Source organism: Mustelus asterias, chromosome 4 (assembly GCF_964213995.1).
Source record: "Mustelus asterias chromosome 4, sMusAst1.hap1.1, whole genome shotgun sequence".
Classification (NCBI taxonomy): Eukaryota; Metazoa; Chordata; class Chondrichthyes; order Carcharhiniformes; family Triakidae; genus Mustelus; species Mustelus asterias.
In genome coordinates, this window is record NC_135804.1 from 37,317,062 (window position 1) to 37,337,687 (window position 20,626).

General features: G+C 41.0%; 1 protein-coding gene across 1 annotated transcript in view; it reads right to left on the reverse strand.

Annotated features, from left to right (window-relative positions):
• LOC144493097 (uncharacterized) overlaps window positions 1-19,183 on the reverse strand; it is a 78,390-nt gene extending 59,207 nt beyond the window's left edge. Inside the window, exons 1-4 of the mRNA XM_078211999.1 lie at window positions 19,031-19,183; window positions 11,862-11,922; window positions 5,571-5,695; window positions 2,551-2,733 (exon numbers count right to left, since the gene is read on the reverse strand). Of these exons, the coding sequence (XP_078068125.1) occupies window positions 2,551-2,733; window positions 5,571-5,695; window positions 11,862-11,922; window positions 19,031-19,183 (522 nt within the window). The remainder of the gene's footprint in view (window positions 1-2,550; window positions 2,734-5,570; window positions 5,696-11,861; window positions 11,923-19,030) is intronic.
• Window positions 19,184-20,626: the final 1,443 nt, after the last annotated feature.

The window sequence follows — 20,626 nt, forward strand, 5'->3', positions numbered from 1 at the left end:
ATTGTGCCACCCCTTGAGACATTCGGTTAGTTCACAATGTTGAGGTGGGGGGTGTGATCAGTTCTATCTACAGATGCAACGCAACACTCTACCTTCCTCAATTATTCATTCACCACTGGAATAAGCTGTTTGATATCCCCAGCTTTCTTGAGTACAATATTGTACTGGTTTCCCCAGTCTCTTAATTGAATCATAACTCCATATAGGAAAGTTAGCATTTTAACAATTCTATTCTCACTAGTTTCATAACCTGTGAAAACATAATTATAGTCAAAGCTTTCTGGCCTATTCTGCCTCTGTTCCCGTTCCAGATTGACCAGAACTCAAATCACTGAACAGGCAGTAATGAGCATAAGTTTTCAAATTGGTGAAGTCTAAAATTGAGGGGTAGCACGTAACAATTAATCAGAGAGGACACAAATTGGAGCCATGGATATACCACAGGCAACAGCATGCGCTATTCTAGGAAATGAGATGATTGCAACGTATCCATGGCAGCACCGGTATGGAGATCTGCTGTCAAGAAAAAGTGGTGAAAGAGAATAGAATAACTAACAGTGCCATGGGTGACTAAAAGGTTGACAGGTGCAAGTGTGGACAGCAAGCCATGGTCAGTGTTACACAGGATTTTGCCTGGAATGAATGAGTTATGCATATAACAGACACTATATTGGAAGGTCTCAAACAATAAGTGAGTCTCTAAGCTATACAATAGCAGAGTAATTTCCAATATCTATTTATCTTTTTGACTTCCTCCAACCAAAAAGATCTGTGAATCACATCAGCTATGGATAGAATAGATACCGCATCGGAAGGGCTCAAACTGCAGGTGGGTCACAATAGCTATACAATCGATGAGTATGTCCAATATCTGTTCTTACCTCATTTTCTTTTTAAATTAGAGTTTCTTCCAACTAAAAGCATCTGTGAATCACATCAATACTTTTCAATTGGTAGAAAATGCAACAATGGTGCAGGTAACTCAGTGACTACAATCCTTGTACGCAATTTTGAGTATAGATGTATGGAACTTTGCTATTCTGCATCATGTGTGCACAATGTAACAAAGCATTTCCTAATTGTACTATTGCAGGAATGGTGCAAAGCATTAAAACTATCACACCCGATAGTGTGAAGAACATCTTTCTCCCAATGTATCTGCTGAGTGCATAATTCAATTGCAGCGCTTACTGAGCCTATTGTAATGAAATTATGCAATAATTGCCCTTATTAAGATCCTATAAGATGTGGGCATAGCTGATGTTGTTGGAGTAGAATTCAGAAGCACTTGAACAAAATAGATTTTAATAGTTTGTGAGTGCACTCTAATTGGTGGTTGTGCTATGGCAAGTACATCAGTGGCTTTAAACAATCTAAACCCTGTTCCTTTTTGTGGTTGATGATTCTCTTCTCTATCCACCTACATGAAACAGTTCTGAAGAAGTCATACTGACATCAAACGTTAGCTCTGTTTCTCTCTCCATAGATGCTGCCAGACGTGCTGGGTTTTTCCAGCATTTTCTGCTTTTATTATATATGTGGAACAGTGATTTTCTTCTCCTAACTGCTGTGTGTATCTGCAGTTCTCCACATGTCTAAACTTATTTTCTCATGCCGGACATTAACTATAGTTAAGAACGCCCATCAACGCTTCTACTTTCTCAGAAGACTAAGGAAATTTGGCATGTCAACTACGACTCTCACCAACTTTTACAGATGCACCTTAGAAAGCATTCTTTCTGGTTGTATCACAGCTTGGAATGGCTCCTGCTCTGCCCAAGACTGCAAGGAACTACAAAAGATCGTGAATGTAGCCCAATCCATCACGCAAACCAGCCTCCCATCCATTGACTCTGTCTACACTTCCTGCTGCCTTGGCAAAGCAGCCAGCATAATTAAGGACCCCACGCACTCTGGACATTCTCTGTTCCGCCTTCTTCCTTCGGGAAAAAGATACAAAAGTCTGAGGCCATGTACCAACTGACTCAAGAACTGCTTCTTCCCTGCTGCTATCAGACTTTTGAATGTACTTACCTTGCATTAAGTTGATCTTTCTCTATACCCTAGCTATGACTGTAATAGTATATTCTGCACTTTCTTGTTTACTTCTCTATGAACGGTATGCCTTGTCTGGATAGTGCGCAAGAAACAATACTTTTCACTGTATGTTAATACATGTGACAATAATAAATCAAATCAAATCAAAATATTCTTCATCTCCTCAAAAGTTGAATCTTTTCTTGGTGAACCTGGGCTTCCTTCTCTTTTCCCACTTCAAATACCTCTCACTTACTTATACATCTGAACATTTCTCTCTCCAACCTCCTCTCTCATTCAAATAAAAATAAGCATGTGAAATACGCCTATTGCTTATATGAAAAATGCATATGAAATGTGTGAAATAGCATGTGAAATAATTCCAGATATAGCACAAATGCGTACTTTGGATTTGCAAACTTTCTAATTTTCTGCAAGATGCCCACTTGGTTCCAACAACTGATCATCAGGTATTACACATCACACTGAAAGTGAAACTGTGATTGTACTCACCTCCCATCTAGCAGAGGAAACCACCACAGTTCTCACTCCCTTGGCAACTGGGCTGCTAGGAACATTGTGTAGTGCTTTCCGGTACAGTTGTGGTATTGGCACTTCTTTTATCTGGATCCGTGTACCAAATGCATTTCCTTTGGCTGACTTGCTGATATTAAGTTCATCCAGGGTACAGAGGTTCTACAAATAATTCAAGCTTAATGTTACAAAAACTATAACACCCTAATAAAAAGCATTTTTTGTAATTAGGATATGATATTCTTTTAAAATAATTAATCCATATTGAAAAAAAAGCACCTTTGATCTGATGCAGTGATATGGGAAAATGTTTGATTGAGCCAGAATTCAGCATCACCAATATGTGTACTTCAATTGAATCCAGAAAGAATTCATTGAAAAGCTGCTATTATCTATCAGATATTATTCTATACATTAAACAGGTCCATGCAATAATGAGACATTAATGAGGCTTTTCAGTCTTGAAAGGAGGTGTTTTACATAGAAACATAGAAATTAGAAGCAGGAGTAGGCCATTTGGCCCTTCGAGCCTGCTCCGCCATTCATTTTGATCATGGCTGATCATCAAATTCAATATCCTGATTCTCCCCCTTGCCCCCATATCCCTTGATCCCTTTAGCCCCAAGAACTATATCTAATTTCTTGAAATCAGACAACGTTTTGGCCTCAACTACTTTCTGTGGTAGTGAATTCCACACATTCACCACCCTTGGGTGAAGAAATTTCTCCTCACCTCAGTCCTAAAAGGTTTACCACTTATCCTCAACTATGACCCCTAGTTCTGGCCTCTTCCACCATCGGAAACATTCTTTCTGAATCTACCCTGTTTAACCCTATTTGAATTTTATACATTTCTGCGAGATCCCCTCTCACTCTTCTAAACTCCAGTGAATATAATCCATACTGACTTAGTCTCTCCTCATATGACAGACCTGTCATCCCAGGAACTAGCCTGGTAAACCTTCGTTGTACCCCCTCTATAGCAAGGACACCCTTTCTCGGATAAGGACACCAAAACTCCACACAATACTCCAGTGTGGCCTCACCAACATTCTACACAATTGCAGTAATCATTAATACTCAAATCCTCTTGCAATGAAGGCCAACATACCATTTGCCTCCTTGACTGCCTGCTGTACCTATGTGCTTACTTTCAGTGACTGATGCACGAGGACACTAAGGTCTCGCTGAGTATCCACCTCTCTCAATTTACACCCATTCAAGTGATACTCTATCTTCCTATTATTGCTACTAAAGTGGATAACCTCACACTCATCCACAAATCTGCGATGCATGTGCCCACACACTCAGCCTGTCCAAATCATGCTGAAGCATCTCTGCATCCTCCTCACAGCTCACCCTCCCACCCAACTTTGTACCCACTGCAAATTTGGAGATAATACATTTAGTTCCCTTTTCCAAATCATTAATATATAATGTGTTTTAAAAAGTGATCATAAATATATATAGTATACTAAGCTACATGGGAAATAGCAGACCTAAATTTCTTAGTTCTATGCCATTAATGAGGTGTATTACTAAATCTGCCAAGTTAAGGACTCAATGGAACTCAGGACTTTCGAGGCAAACAAGTGTCCCAATGTTCACGGGGTGACCAGGTCTGTGTTATCATCTTCCAAGTTAAAAACTAGAGTATTATTTGAATTATTCTTGTGACCAGTTAACTTTTCAACTAATACATTGTTAGTTTGATTAAATCTTTGATTATTACTTGAATTCGAATTTCTAATTGTGTTTCAGGGATCATTTGAGAGATTGATGAGCAATATCAATGATTAACCATCTTTCAATCTAGCTGATTAAAGTCTCTTGCCCAATGGTGCTAATCACTAAACAGCTGTTTATATTTAGCAGATTCATCTCAAATATTGTAATAGGATAAATTATCAATTCCATTTCTTGAAAAAAAAGCATCGTAACAAAAATATCTTGACCATCAATGCTAATTGTGCAACATTACTCAAGTGGCATGGGGGGGAATTTTCCCATCCCGCCTGCCACGGGAATCGTAGCGGGCGTGGGATGGACCATGCAAAGATCCGTTGACCTTTCATGGTTGACCTTTCATCCAGTTCATGGGCGGGATTTTCCAGTGAGTGCGGCCGGAAAATCCTGCTCATGAACTGGATTATATCCTTATAAGAACCGCAAACTGCTTCACAGATGTACTGTCACATCACTTCCCCTTCCCACTGACTGAAGCATCGCTGAAATTTGTGCAATGGGAAGCTTAAAATATTCCCTGACTATCAATGAAATCATTCTATAGGCTCTTTGCTAACATGAAAACGTTATCTGGCTTTGCTTTGATCTTAATGACCAGAGTACAATGTAAAAATGGTAATATAACTTGGATCTGTTTGTTTTGCATTGCCTTAATCAAGTAATCATCTCAAACTGTTACCCATAGCATGATTGCTGTGCTTTTAATTATTCTGTAGAGCCTGATTTATAAAACTCACCAGTTATAATCAGACTTATTAGAATACTGACTTAAGTCTCAATTACACATTGGCAACTCTGTGAAGAAGGTTATTTGATCCATAGTTGCTTTCATCCAAAGTGTTTTATATTGAAAGATCACGGATCAATCATGGTATACAACTCCATCAATGACTTTGGTTCATTAATCAAAGCCCACTGTAACATAAAATTTATCTTGCTCATTAAGAAGTGTTTTTTTTACCTCATCACAATGACTCATTATAATATGTAACGCTGGGATAACAGAGTGTGAAAGACTTGCTTAATGAGATTTCATAGCTGCATACTATGGGACTCTTCACCAGCGTCAGCTTGTGAAAATAGCCGTCAGCCAGGCAGTGGATTATAGGGATTTACCTGCCGGAGAGATGTGGGGGAAGGTTTCACTGGTAGATCTGTCAGCTAGTGTATGCTGATCTGCACAGACTCAGCCACCCTGTCAGTGGCACTGTCAATCTTGCAGAGACTACAACTGCAAAACTAATTGCACTCACCGAGTAGATGACATTTTGCTCCAGATCGATGCTACTAGGCATGTTTTGTCGGCTGTGTGTGTGAGGTGGGCTATGCCAAGGCACACAAGCTGTTGGTGGGTCCATCCTTTGAGCAAATGTTCCAGCTAAAATAATAAAAAGAAAGAACTGTCATCAAATATAGAATGATAGATGGTCAAAGGGGAGAGTCAATCAATTATATTTCCTGATATTAGTTTAGTCTTGAAAAGAAGAAAAAATGGGATATTTCATTTTTTTCAGGTAGCTTTATTTCCCCCATGACTATTTTTTATATATATATATAACATCAACTCATCTTCTATGATGTTGCTCTGGGTAGTCTGAGTTCTGGAGCACCATGGTGACGTTTAACTGCTTTTTTGGCCCATCTCCATCAGCCCAATGTTCAAGTACTCTAAATGGTTAAAATTGTCACATCCTGAGGTCAGGAAAATAGCCATCAGCCATAAGCCTATTGTATTGGATCTTTAACTGTTGCTTGGCTCCTCTCTTTGGAATGCCCAGTGACCTGTCGGTTTTCTCAGTATCGGTATTCCATACAAATTGTGATTGGTATGCGAGATGTAAGTCCTTGATGTTGCTGGCAGCCTCATAGATCAGACCTGGACTAACAAAGGTTACCTATTCATTCCATTGGAAAGTGCAAGCAATGCAACAGGCATACACAAATCTTTACAAGAGAGAGTAAAGTTGACAATGTTGCAATAAAAATAAGATATGGGAGCTCAGGTTTTATAAATAGGAATTAGGATATTAAAGCAAAGAGGTAATGGCAAGTTTGTACAGTCATTATTCAGGCATTAGTTGGAGTACTGCTTCCAGTGCTTTAGAAAGGATATCAAGGCTTTGACAATGGTACTAAAGAGATGCTTGAACATAATACCATGAATGAGGGACTTCAGTTATAATATACTGAAGAAATTTTGACCTTTTTTACTAGGACATAGGTCGGTTAGAGGGGCCCTGATAGAGAAATTAAACATTCTGAATGGCTTTGAGGAGGTAATTAGGGAACATTGGTTGGGAGGATAGGGGAGTTTTGGAATGCCTGTCACCTTCCTGCCATCGCTGGCATTTTACCAGCATGGGAAATATGGCAGATGGCTCTTCTACCCATCAGCCAATTGATGCCCTTAAGTGACGAATTATGGACTGGTTAAGGACCTCTTTCCCCTGCTGCAGGCATTTTGGACAATTTTTGGATCATGAAGGGACTTCCCATTGGCAATGGCCACTCCCCCTCCCCCAATCTCTCTGGGGTTTGCCTGATTGGCCCCGGTGACCCTGACCCCACTTCCATGTGTTCGAGGGCAATGTCCATGCTCCATCTTTGGGGTGGGTGCAGTTCCAATGGTGAGCACTCCAGGTGGAGCTGCTGACCCTCCGATTGGCCACCAACTCTTGGAGGTGGAATTAAAAGGACAGGATCCCTGTCAACAACTGATGAGCTGCCCGATGGGCATAAAAACTGGTCAAATCTCCTGGAACCAGTGGAGAAAGATTTTCCCCAAATTATGAATGGGGTCACCACTGCCCTGTAAAATTCTGGCCTATACTTCTTTTCTGCGTGATGTAACCTCCCTGAATAACGTTTCTTCCTGTAGAATGACGTATTAGTGGTCAAAAATGGCTTGCACATTTTTGCATTAAAGAGGAGGCTGATTTACGGTAAATTAAGAAACATCAGCACATGGGGGAGTTTTTTTGTTTAATTTGTGGTCTGAAACTCGGAAGCACATGGGGAGAGTAAAAATGGAGTGCTGATCAGGAGTCTGGAAGCACTTTCAGGAATGGCAGCACTCGGGGAGAGTGGCCCTTGGATTTTCTTTCCTGTCCTGGCTGGGTGGAAGCCTGGGAAAGTAAATGTAGGAAAGGAAAACGTCGGGTAGGGTGGGGGAAGCAGGGAATGAAGCAGGGTGGCACAGCGGTTAGCACTGCCGCCTCACAGTTACAGGGATATGGTTCGATTCCCGGCTTGGGTCACTGTCTGTGTAGAATTTGTACATTCTCCCCGTGTCTGTGTGGGTTTCCTCCGGGTGTTCCGGTTTCCTCCCACACTCCAAAGATGTGCGGATTGGCCATGCTAAATTGCCCCTTAGTATCAGGGGATGCGTAGATTAGAGGGATTAGCGGGATAAATATATGGGGTGACGGGGATAGGACCTGGGTGGGATTGTGTTCGGTGCAGACTCGATGGGCCAAATGGCCTCCTTCTGTGCTGTAAGGTTTCTATTTCTATAAAAGAGCAGGAAATTTTACAGCCCAACTTCCTTCTTTTCTTTGGAAGTGAAGAAATAAATTGTGTTGCTTTATTTATCTCAGGAGAGGGAAATGAAATATTGGTGTTTCTCAACTGTCATAGACTGCAAGCTCAGGACAGGAACTTAAGGTTTTACCGAGGTGAATTTGCAAGAAATCAGAGGAATGCCCAGAAAATGTGTTAGGCTCCAGAAATGAAGCTGAACCCAAGCTCCAACCCCAAAGAAAGAGTCAGTTCATGTGGAGAAAACTTGTAGTTATTTCTAAAAGAAAATTATATTTATAGACAAGTTTAGTGATATTTTAAAGAAGTGTTTAAATGTTTTTAATATGGTCTGGATTTAATCTTAATAGACATATATTCGTCAGTGACCTGAAACCGATATGACCTCCCAGGAATGTTGGCAAAGTATTTTGAATAATTTGCTTGTTTTTTTTGTGCTAAAGTTTCCTAATTTACCATAAATCATCCTCCTCTTTAATGTAAGAGTGTGCAGGCCATTTCTGACCACTGATATGTCACTCCACAGGAAAGAAGGTTATTTGGGGAGATTACATCATACAGAATAGAATTATGGGCCAAAGCTTTATGGGCTGATCCTATTCACAATTTGGGGAAAAACTTTTTCACAGTTTGGTTGATAATTTCTCATTGTTTTCATCTTCACACTTGTTAGTTGTTGAGTGTCATGTGTTTTGTTGATTTTTTTGTTGGTAGTTTTGTTATTTAGTTCTATTTGAAATAATCTGCACTGTTTAGATGGCAGTTGCTTTTTTACAACCAAGCAAATTACCTGTGACATTGCCACACCCATCACCTGCTTACATGTTAAGTAACCTAAGCAAATTTTACCACACATTTGTGTAAAAATGCAGGTACCATTTTTAACTCACATTGGATAGTTCCAGGCAAAACAATGCAATCTTTTGGCTTTCAGTTAAAAATCATTCTGTGTAACCACACAACAATGTTGTTTTCTGATAGGACTATAGCATCCTTACAATGCAGAAAAGGGTCATTCGCCCCATCAAGTCTGTACCCACTCTCCAAAAGAGCATTCCACCCAGGCCCTCCCCTCCGCCCTATCCCCGTAACCCTGCACATTCACCATGGCCAATCCACCTAACCTGCACATCTTCAGACTGAGGGAGGAAACCGAAGCACCCGGAGGAAACCCACGCAGATCCGGGGTGAACGTGCAAACTCCACACAGACAGTGACCCAAGGCTGGAATCAAACTCAGTTTCCTGGCACTGTGAGGCAGCAGTGTTAACTACTGTGCCACCCTTTTTTTTTTAGTTTTCCAATTTTAGTTTGCAACTACTGTACTTGAGGGCACAGAGCAACAACAGCTCAATATGCAAGATCTTCTCATGACCAGCATCTCAGGTGTTTCTAGATTGTTGGTCTTAGAAAAAGATGTATAAACAGAGGCATCAGAGTCCATTAACAATGAAAGATTCAACAAAGTCTGATCAGTACTGCATCTTCAGTAGTCGTTCTCCTGGACCCCTGCCTCAAGTAAGTCAGTAGATGAGTATAAACTGTGAAAGATATCGGCCCCAATATTACTGCTCCAAAGCTCAAGTTTGATCTTTTTGCACCAGGACCAAAGTGTATAATAGATTTGTACCTGCATCTGTGGGGAACACATTTTATCTTTCTTCACCATGTTGGCATTGGAAACTAACTCTGTATTGAATTAGGGAGCTGTACCAATTTGAATCAGGTAGGAATCAGTAGTTATTTGGTACAAAGTACATTTCAAGAGTTGATGATGTACTAAGTCTATTATGCCACAGACCAGCTTCATAGAAAAAAGCCATTTTTCAGGAAGAATGTGTGTCCTTGAAGGGACAAGGGACCAAAAGCAATCTGTATGAAGCTAAGAACAGTGACATTCAAGAAAATAACAGACACCAGGAACACTACACAATCCTCCCTGACGCATCTTTTAAGAAAAAAAATCTTTTAAAAGATGAATTAGTATGATCTAGCTGTACTTTAGGTTTTTTTTACATGGCATTATACTGGTATGCACACTACTCAAAGCTAATGCTGTATTCTTACTGAAGGATTTGATCGGGGTAAAAATGTATCCATTTTTATACTGATATAAAACCAAGATTAGTAGTAGACTGCATAGTTATTATACAATTTCAAAAATGTTCATATGATCATTTGTTGCATTCTCACAAAATAAATGAACAATTTAAGGAAATGTATACATTCACATAAGTAAAAGTCTTGAGTCTGGTCTACATCCTTACAGCATCGCATCTTAAAAATCTCAATAGAGGCTTTTCTTTAGGATAAGCATTACATAATACAATGGTAAATAAGTGTAACATATAAAGTGTAGATAAGTGTAACTTCAAAAAAAAAAGTCATTGTCATTCATTTTTGTCAGAGAGTGCTTTTTATTGATGCAAGAGATTCCAACTATTCCTCAAAATCCATCAGGGTTTTCTAAACACAAGCTTTCACAGTTTTATGAAGCATTCAACAAATGTAATACCACTAATGGCATACACTCAAAATGTATGACCGATGCATTGGGATTCAAAGGTGCTCAGATTCTCAGCTCAGTATTCAGGTTTGAAACCAAATCTCATTTTTTCCGATACATTTCTGAACTGAGTCCCTTAATGAAATGTCTTGTTCACTTGTATAGCATATAATGCATCTTTAAACTGCAAAGCAGCAACTAACCGGTAAATTTCCAACACTTCTATCAAGTGACATGGGTGAAGATGTCAATACCTTCCTTTCCACTTTCTCAGGAGCACAGGTCCATGTATGGAAAATCAAATTTGACCGATGCTTTATCAATATCTTCAATTAATGAACTGATTTCCTTACTAACAGTCTCTTTGTGAGTTTGGCTGCCAAGATCATTGTAACTGCCTTATTGTTATCACATATATTTCTCACTTATTACATATAATTAGTAATATCACTTGGTGGAATAACAAATATGAATCTGTCTATGTCTCTGTATAAATCAGCACCAGCTTGATCCCCTCCCAACCCATATTCTCTAGAAAGCGTAATGTAAACATCATATTACCCAGATCTTTTAATTTCGCTGGGCTAACTATTATTAATATTGATTGTAACCTACCAGTATAAGTTTATTGATTAATGTGTGTCACAAGTAGACTTACATTACACTGCATTGAAGTTACTGTGAAAATCCCCTAGTCGCCACACACCAGCATCTGTTCGGGTACACTGAGGGAGAATTTAGCATGGCCAATGCACCTAACTAGCATGTCTTTTGGACTGTGGGAGGAAACTGGAGCACCCGGAGGAAAAACATGCAGACACGGGGAGAACGTGCAAACTCTGCACAGAGACCCAAGCCGGAAATCAAACCTGGGTCCCTGGCGCTGAGGCAGCAGTGCTAACCACTGTAATATAGTAGCTTTCCAATTAAATTCCCTCATTGAGCAAGTGGTTACTACATACTAAAACCATGTGGTATTTTAGGGTCAGTCTCAGTTCAAACATTGAGTTGTCACTAATTTAAAATTGAATATTTCCCTAAATAACAAAGAAAGGTTAAAGGCGAGCATTACTACAATACAATGAAATAAAAATCAATTGCAGCAATTAGATTAGCACACTTCAAGTCAGTCTGACTAACTCTTCCCTTGCAGGCTGTACCACATGTTTTTCGTTGGTGAGTCACATCTTCAGCCACCCAGAAAAGCAGCCTGAGATGGAGCAAGAGCCAGGGAAATTGTCGGACAGAAATATGTCAATGCATCAAGAAGAGTAAATGTGCAAGATGTCTAGAAGAGACAGGAAAAATAAGCCTTGAAAAACAATTGAAGAAAAGCAGAAAGACCGAGGTTTAGGAGGTGCAAGGCAAGAAAAGCACAACTAAGCAAATAATCAGTTACTTGCCAGTACGCAACTTGGCTACTGCCGAAAAAGGAGACAGGTAGTCAAAGATTTGCATCTTGCTCTCATCAGAACAAATACAAGAATGCTAGGTTTCAAACAATCGTATTCTTGTCTTTTTCCTGGTGAGCGCAAGACAAAAAGCTTTGGCAACTTGTCTCTCTTTTCAGAAATATAAAAGAATCAGAAATTACAGGTCTCAAAGTATTGATACTTTCATGTGCTGATGCTCGCCACTCTGTTGGAGCTATCTACTCCAACGTATGACCAAACCTAATTACAGCGAGATCTATTTTTCCACTCATGACTGATGCATTTCTGGCATCATTTTGACTTACGGAATGTGGCTAAATCAGACATTCAACCCCACCATCTCATAAATCAAGAGATAGACTCTTGAAACTCAAGAATCTTGGTATAAAAGTGAGTTGCTATATTTCCAATATAGATTGATGGTCAGTTTATAAACCTCATTAGTGGTTTATTTAAGCTCTATCAGGTCAGAGCTCTTTTCAGAAACTATATACTACTGCATCTGAACGTGCTTTATGAAAAACCTTTTTAAAATTCCAACTGTTATCTGGGTATGATGATGGCTATCCAATTTATTACTTTCCCTGTACTTCCCCATAGACCCAGCAATGTTCTCTTTCTCAAGTATATAAATTATGTAGCAACTAATTCCTCTCTCCCCATCAATGTTGATACAGAGAATGTGTGATTACTTTACACACAACATTGAGACACCTTGGAGAAGTAACAATGCCAACAATGCATGCAGAATTAGGATGGGACAAAATAGGAGCCTAGATGGAGTACATGAAGGTGCAGAATTCTGGTGTTGGTGATTCTGGATATTTAAAGCTTTAAAGTAAATTTAACATGGTGTCAGAGGATAGAGAAAATGGAGAAGGGGTGAGGAAGATTAGTTTGATGGTCATTGAATGTTGCTGGTTTGTGCTACTTGCAGAGAGCTACTGAAGTCAAAACTAACACCTCACATTCTGAGAACTGAACAGAGGAAGGGAAAGACTCAATTCTTAGGGTAAGAGTAGGCGTCTTTGGATAATTTGTACTAACAAATCTCTGTGTGAACCTTGTTTCAAATATCTAGTTCTTGTTTTCTGGGAAGATTATTGTTATGGAGGTTAAATAATTCAGATACTGGGCTTCAGTGATTTCCAGAGTTGAATAAACAGCAGTTCAGAAGGTTGCCCATGTTTGTTTAATAAAGTCAGAAAAGAAGAGATGGAGATTTTAAACAGCACATCGGTTTACTTTGCTGAGGAACTGTAGACGGGGAGGAATTTTACGGCTGTTTTATGCCCGTTGTGCAGTGGGACAATGTTATAAAGTTGGGCGTAAAGCGGCTAGCGCGATTGGCGCTGGTTTTCGGGACCAACACGATTTTATGACACCCGGATTTCTGGCGCGGTCAGTCTCTCGCCGAAATGACCGAGAGGCTGATTAAGTAATTTAAATTGATTAAAATAGTGATTTGCATGTGTTTAGCGAGTCTGGTGCTCAATCGCCCAGGCTCGCTTGCCTTTATGGCTTCGACAGGAGAGGTTCTCTCCAGCGAGGAAAACCCCTGCGCCCCATGAATGGGGAACAGTCGTGTTGCCCTTGCCGGTGGAACTAGAGGCCATTGAGGCCCCCCCAGGGAGACCGACTGGAAGGTGCGGGTTCCCCCTGGGCAGTGCCAGACAGGCAGTGCCACCCTGGCACCTGGGCAATGCCCACTGGGCAGTGGCAGGGCAGGGCCAATGTAGGGGCCCACTGCCACTCTGCATGTGATTGGTAGGGGAGGGCGGTGGGGCCACGATTGGTGGGGGATAGCAGTGGGCCACGATCGGTGGAGGAGGGTGGTGGGGGCTGCATATCGGGCCAAGTGCCCCCACAATTGTTTGGGGGGGGGTGTTGCTGTTTGAGGCTGCCTGCACTAGCCTGGGCCTAACAGTTCTCTCTCTGTCTGTCTGTCAGACCCCTGCTACTGTTAATGCGCATGTGCAGCATTAGAGGTCTGCACATGCTCAATACCTCCCTCTACAGGCGGTCTGGTGAATTAAGCCCCACCCACAGCCTCTCTGGCTAGAAACTGACTAGCCCATCTTTTCAGAGACAGAGTGCATAAGATTAGGTGTGAAAACTCGCCCAAAAAACAGATCTGGAACTCTCCCATTTTTGGACTAGCTGGACACTTAGAAAAAAATCTCGTAAAGATCAACCCAGGATGCCTTCTAGCTTTGCAGAAATGGCAATCCAGAGGGATGGTTTTGTTTCAGGAGCCAGAGCTAAATCAGTTGAAAAACATTCAGCGATTCCTGAAAGGTTATAAAAAACATTTAGTCCATCGGATCAAAAAAAGAAACTGTAAATGAGAGATCTTAAAAATCAGTTTGAGGATAGCCCAGAACAAGCTTCATTGTCATGCAGATGGGTGGAGCTTGGGAGACTTTCTGGTTTCACTTTATCAGGGCGTCTGATGAGAGTTGCAGTTTGGATCTCTTGTGATTTGCAGCTCACTGACAGATGTTAACTGAAATAAATGACAATTCAATAGACCTACACTTCATCATTGACTATGTGCAAGCCAGGTGAGGTTTAATCTCAATTTGAATCTTGTGAGGAACAGAAGCTGGAATGTTCGCCTAGTTTGTGGCTAGTGGGGTAATCTACATTAGGCCTCACAGTGTCTTATTGCAAAAGGAAGGACCAAGCAGATTAACTTGGGAGTATTGGAAAAGTAACCAGAACCATAAATGTTTTGTAAAGAAGTGAATAATTTTAAGAATGATGAGTCTTATAAGGGAATTAATGGGGGAAGTAGGAAGTAAATCTGAGTGCATAATATATCCAGTCATAAACCATATTGATAAGTTAAAAACATGTGTTTTTGTATGGTTTTCATAGAATCCCTAGTGCAGAAGGAGGCCATTTGGCCCATTGAGCTTGCATCAACACAATTCCGCTCAGGCCCTATCCCCGCGCATTTACCCTTCTAATCCCCCTGACACTAAGGGACAATTTTAGCATGGCCAATCCACCTAACCTGCACATTTTGCCAAAAGAGGAGAAATCTTATGGTGTAGTTCTATTGGTCAAAATGAGTGTCAGCAAGATGTGCTTATTTAAACACTGCTTTTTAATCTGCTGTTCGGAAATGTGGACTTGAATTTTTAAGAACAGACTTTTTAAAACAACACGTTAAAAAAGATGACTAGAAAATACAGACAAAATGGTTTCCTAACTTGTTTCACCATGCATTCCACACTCCACTTCATTCAGATGGAGGTGCTGGATCTGTGAAGACCACACCAGGGACAATAAGCCCCAATGGAATGTGAAAGACCCTAACTCCTACGCCATTAACAAGGCATTAAGACAAGGCACCTGAGATTCAAATGTTGGAGATGGAACATTAAATCTAATCACTTGTGCCATGAGCACATGACCAGCAAACTCCTATATAGACACATTTTGCAGAGTTGAGACTACGATGCTGATGAGGACAGGCAGCTGAAACTGTTGAGTCTTGCTCTCTCTCCCTACCATGCTTCACACCTTTTTGTTGGTTGAGATCAACCAGAGGCGTGCCTACTTGAACCGAATTCATAAAACAGAACTTCTACTCAACACCCCGGTCTCCAGAGGAATAACCAGATTAACCAGCTGGAAATTTAAATCGAGAAGTAAGTGGATTTGGTGTGGTGTAGTGTGGTCTGCGTGTGGGTTTGCGTGCGAGTGTGCATGTGTGTGTGTCCAGAGTGTGTGTGTGCATCTGAAAGTTGGTATGCATTGTATTATTTTATTCAGATTGGTGCAAGCCCCTGGACTAGTAATCCAGAGGCCCAGCTTAATGTTCTGGGGACATGGGTTCAAATCTCACCACGGCAGCTAGTAGAATTTGAATTCAGTTAATAAATTTGGAATGTAAAACTAGTCTCAGTAATGGTGACCATGAAACGATCATTGATTGTTGTAAGAACACGTCTAGGTCATCAATGTCTGGTCAGGAAGGGAATCTGCTGTCTTTACATGGTCTGGCCTACCTGGTGCTTGACTGTTCATGGCCCTCTGAAAAGGCTGAGCAAACCACTCATTTCAAAGGGAAACAAATGCAGGCCTTGCCAGTGAGGCCCATATCCCATGAAAGAATAAAGCAAAGTACAATAAAACTAACCTCTTTCTTAGTTAAACTCAAAAAAATATTTCCAATTCATTATTTCAAGATCACAGTACACAAACAGTTAAATATTTACAGAATTAGCAAATACTTCCATTTAAATTTTAAAATCCTGTTACAATTAGATGAGTGCTTTAGCAGGCTCCATTTCCAATTTCCTCTCCGGTCAGCTCTGAATATGTGTGGTCATGACTGATTGGATTGCACGCACAGAACAAGTGCTATAAAGTCTGAGTTTACAGTGTCCTCCTGTGTGATCATGAGTAAGACTGATTATGAGTGAGAAATCTCAACTCCTGCAATCAATTCCCAAGAGTTGGCATGTCCGTTAAGTGTCTTGTGCACCCTTCCAATTTGGAGGAGATGATGATTTGTCTTACAGCTCCAAACTTCCAATACTTCTTTATCTTATTTCACTCTGGGACTCAGAATTAAATTTTAAATTCTCTGCAAAGAACAAATATTGACAAGGACAAAAACTGTAAAGACAGCAGGGCCTGCACATCCCAGCTTCTCAATAATCAATGGTAGGGATGTGTTGCAAAATTAATGTACGCGACTTCTATTCCATAGAGGCCCATATTCATTGCTTCGTAATTGTGTACATAGGGAAATCTTTCGACCAAATCTCTCGATAATTGTAGTCCACGATTTATTCTATAAGGGGCTAGTGGTTTCTATCCTGTCGCTCCCACTGGTATCACGTAATTAAGCATTATTGCAAACTGACATCAAAATGAACAAAATGTGAAAGCATTTTTCTTTACATATGGCAACTCTTTAAACATCAGAATTTATTCTCAGCTTTATAGTAAAAGTGGTACATTTTGCTGTTGTCCAATGGTCTGTTTTCATGTTGCAACTCACTGCTGTCAATGTTCGTATAACACACGGTGGACAAAATTCTCTTGTCTTCCTGCTGCGCATCATTGGCCGGCAGTGGGATCTTATGGTCCCGCCGCTATCACTGGGATTTCCCATTGATTCTACCTCAGACCATCGGGAAATCCACAGCAGGTGTGCACCATCGGCAGGACCAGGAGATCCCACTGGCATGAAGATCCAGAAGATTTCGCCCCATGTGTTTTCTCTTTATGTTTTTAAGCTAACATAAAATCACTACACTGCAAAAGGAGATTATTCGGCCCATCGGGACTGCACCAACTCAGAATCTTACCTAGGCCCCCCCACCCCACCCCCCCTGCAATTGCTGTAACCCCTAGTCCACCTTACCTGTACAACTTGGGACTCTGAGGGGCAATTTACCATGGCCAATCCACCTAACCTGCACATCTTTGGACTGTGGGAGGAAACCTATGCAGATACGGGATGAACGTGCAAACTCCACACAGACACTCAATCTGCTTTTATATCGTGAGCAAGAATTAAAGTACAGAGCAGTTATTGAGGTAGAATAAAACATTGGTACTTACAATGGAAAATACAAATTGCAGAGTGTGGGGTAAACATTCTGTTAACATGAATGAGAAACATGTATAAGCTCCCCAGTGCATTACAGGTTGAAAAGAGGGAGGACGAGGTGAATGAAGAAACAATTTCCTAAGTTTTACAATGCCCAGGAGTGGAGAGGAAAGGATAGTTTATACAGAAGTATATGTTATCTGCATCATGATTTATCTGCTGCTGAGGTGACAGATTGATTTCTAAAAGCAGATGGCTTCTTTCAGTTAAATAGACATTCCTTTATTGCAATAAAGCTTCTGAATTCTGATTTCACTGACAACACAAAATGGAAGTAACAATTTTAAAATAAATCGTCTGACTTAATTTTCCAGCTTACAAACTCCCCATCAGTGATATGAATGTAACGAGATGTTTACTTTAGTGCTCAGATGTGCCATATCACACACTGAAAATAATCCACATGATGCTGTTTGTCAGTGTTAGAAATAGACGTCCCTTTAAGAGTAAACCAAAACAAGCTTCACAGTGAATTCAGAGCAGATGTTCACTGAAGCTTATCTTTAAGAGCTGGGTTTTCCATCAGTGGGAGGCTTGTTTCAGTAAGAAGTCTCACAACACCAGGTTAAAGTCCAACAGGTTTATTTGGTAGCAAATACCATAAGCTTTCGGAGCACAGCTCCTTCGTCAGATGGAGTGGCCTTTCTGTGTCTGTTTGCACTGTTTGAGAACAGATAACCACTCCATCTGACGAAGGAGCTGTGCTCCGAAAGCTTATGGTATTTGCTACCAAATAAACCTGTTGGACTTTAACCTGGTGTTGTGAGACTTCTTACTGTGCTTACCCCAGTCCAACGCCGGCATCACCACATCATGGCTTGTTTCTGGACAGGGAGAGGATCCAGAAAGGTAGAGTGAAACCAATATGCGTACTGAACTAAAGTATCACAATAAAACTGTTGTGAATCATCAGAATGTCTTCACCTATTTAACACTGTTCACCGTTTAGTTAATGAACCTTTTTCCCCCGTAACAATGATTCTGCATTTTTAGGGTAAACCTCAGTGTGTTATTTTTAACTGCTTTGCATGTAATTGTAACTGAATGATTTAATTGCCTAAATACGAGGTGTATAGATGAGATAATTAAATGTATACAGTTTGTATCAATGCAAACAAACCAAACGGGATTGGTTTTAAGATAAAAGCAAATTACTGCGGATGCTGGAATCTGAAACAAAACCAGAAAATGCTGGAAAATCTCAGCCGGTCTGACATGGAATTGGTTTAAAGTCTCGCACATTTGAAATGCACTTTTTGTCCTTTCATTGCACAACTTGGCTGAAGTGCTTAAAATCTGATTGCGTTACTTTCCTACATATAGGGAAGAGAACTGCCAAACAAATCAGGTTAAGCATTAATGTATGTGAATTGTACATCTGTTTATTCAATAAAAGATAAGCAAAGTCCATTATTTGATCACTTACATCATCCTTTCCTTGGAAATATCTGGATGTTACTACGAAACCTCTCAAAGTATTCCACGGGCGGGATTTTCCAGCTCTTTCCGCCGGCAGGATGTTCTGGACCTGCTGAAGACTATCCCTCAGTGATGGGCTCTCCATTAGTTGAAAGAGCAGAGAAATTCAGGTGAAAATTTTACCTCCTGCTTCTCTGGCACAGAAGCCTTCTCCGTGCAGCACACCATGTGAATCTTGCCAGCTGTAATGACTTCAATCAGGCCATTGGAGCGCTCACCTCCGATATCCTCCTCGGAGGTGAAGTCGTCAAGTTCACGCTCCAATGGCGCTGTCATAAATGGCACTGGCGTGGCGTCACACCAGTGCCAGCTGAATAATTAGTGCAGCCTCAATATCTGCAGTGATTGCTCCCCAGTGATACGTTGATGCATTCAAATTAGGTTCCTGCCCTTCCCCAGCATGTTCCACATCACTTCACTGGCAAAGTTAGTTCAAAATCTGAGTATTTCCAGATTTCATTTCTGATTTCCAGAATGTGCAGTAGTTTTGCTTTTGTACTTCAGCAAGGTATTGAAAAGCTGTTGCAATGGTAGAAATGCAGTCTTTCAGATGAAGCATTGACCATTCTGGAAACTAAGTGCATTGGCAGGCTGGAAACTCGGTGTGGTTCCCACCTCATGTGATCTCCCACTTCTCAACTCACTAATTATGTGAGGAACTTGGTGAATCTCAGAGCAGGGTGGGCAGGAAGTTTCCTGGCCCATCTTTACCTCATGGGGGTGAAGGTCCTGGCACCTCATTCACTCAATGTAGGCCGGGAGCTCTGCATGACTCCACCAGGGTTCTTGTGGCTGCAATTCATACTGGAGAAACTAGTAGATAGGAGCAGCCGAATCCCAGGATATACAAGGGCACCTCTGACAGAGCAGGGAAGTGATGGTGAGATACAGCGGAGTGCCATTGGTGGATATATGGAGCCTGATGTATTTTCAGATGAGAGGCAGCATGTCGTTGAGAATAGAATTGAAAGAAAAACCATTACAGACAATTCTCTGGCTAGGATTCATGGTATTTGCTACCAAATAAACCTGTTAGACTTTAACCTGGTGTTGTGAGACTTCTTACTAGGATTCAATAGCCAGAGAATGCAGTGAGATGAGGGCATTACCACCCAGCCAGGTGATGGAGGAGAGGTATTGGATGGTATGGTGTCATCAACTGTGAAGACTGCAGATAGGGTGGGAAATTGAAGAGGGCTATTTTGCCACGGTAACAGTCACATTTTACTTGGGACTTCGATAAAGCCTGTTTTACTAGTCTGGAAGGGTCAGAAACATGATTGTAAGATTTCAAACATGGAAAAATGGGAAAGTATTTGTGGATAAAAGCAAATTGCTGCAGATGCTGGAATCTGCCTGAACAATTCCCGTCCACCACCACTCTCCTCCGCCTGGCTGAACTCGTTCTATCTCTCAACAACTTCTCCTTTAACTCATCCCACTTTCTCCAAATCAAAGGAGTAACAATGGGTACCCGCATTGGTCCTAGCTTCGCTTGTCTTTTTATGGGGTATGTAGAACATTCCTTGTTCCGGGCCTACCCAGGTCCCCTCCCACAACTCTTTTACCGGTACATTGATGACTATTTTGGTGCCGCGTCATTCTCTCGTCCAGACCTCGAAAAATTCATCAACTTCACTTCCAGTTTCCACCCCTCCATCACCTTCACCTGGTCCATCTCAGACACTCCCCTTCCCTTCCTTGGCCTTTCTGTCTCCA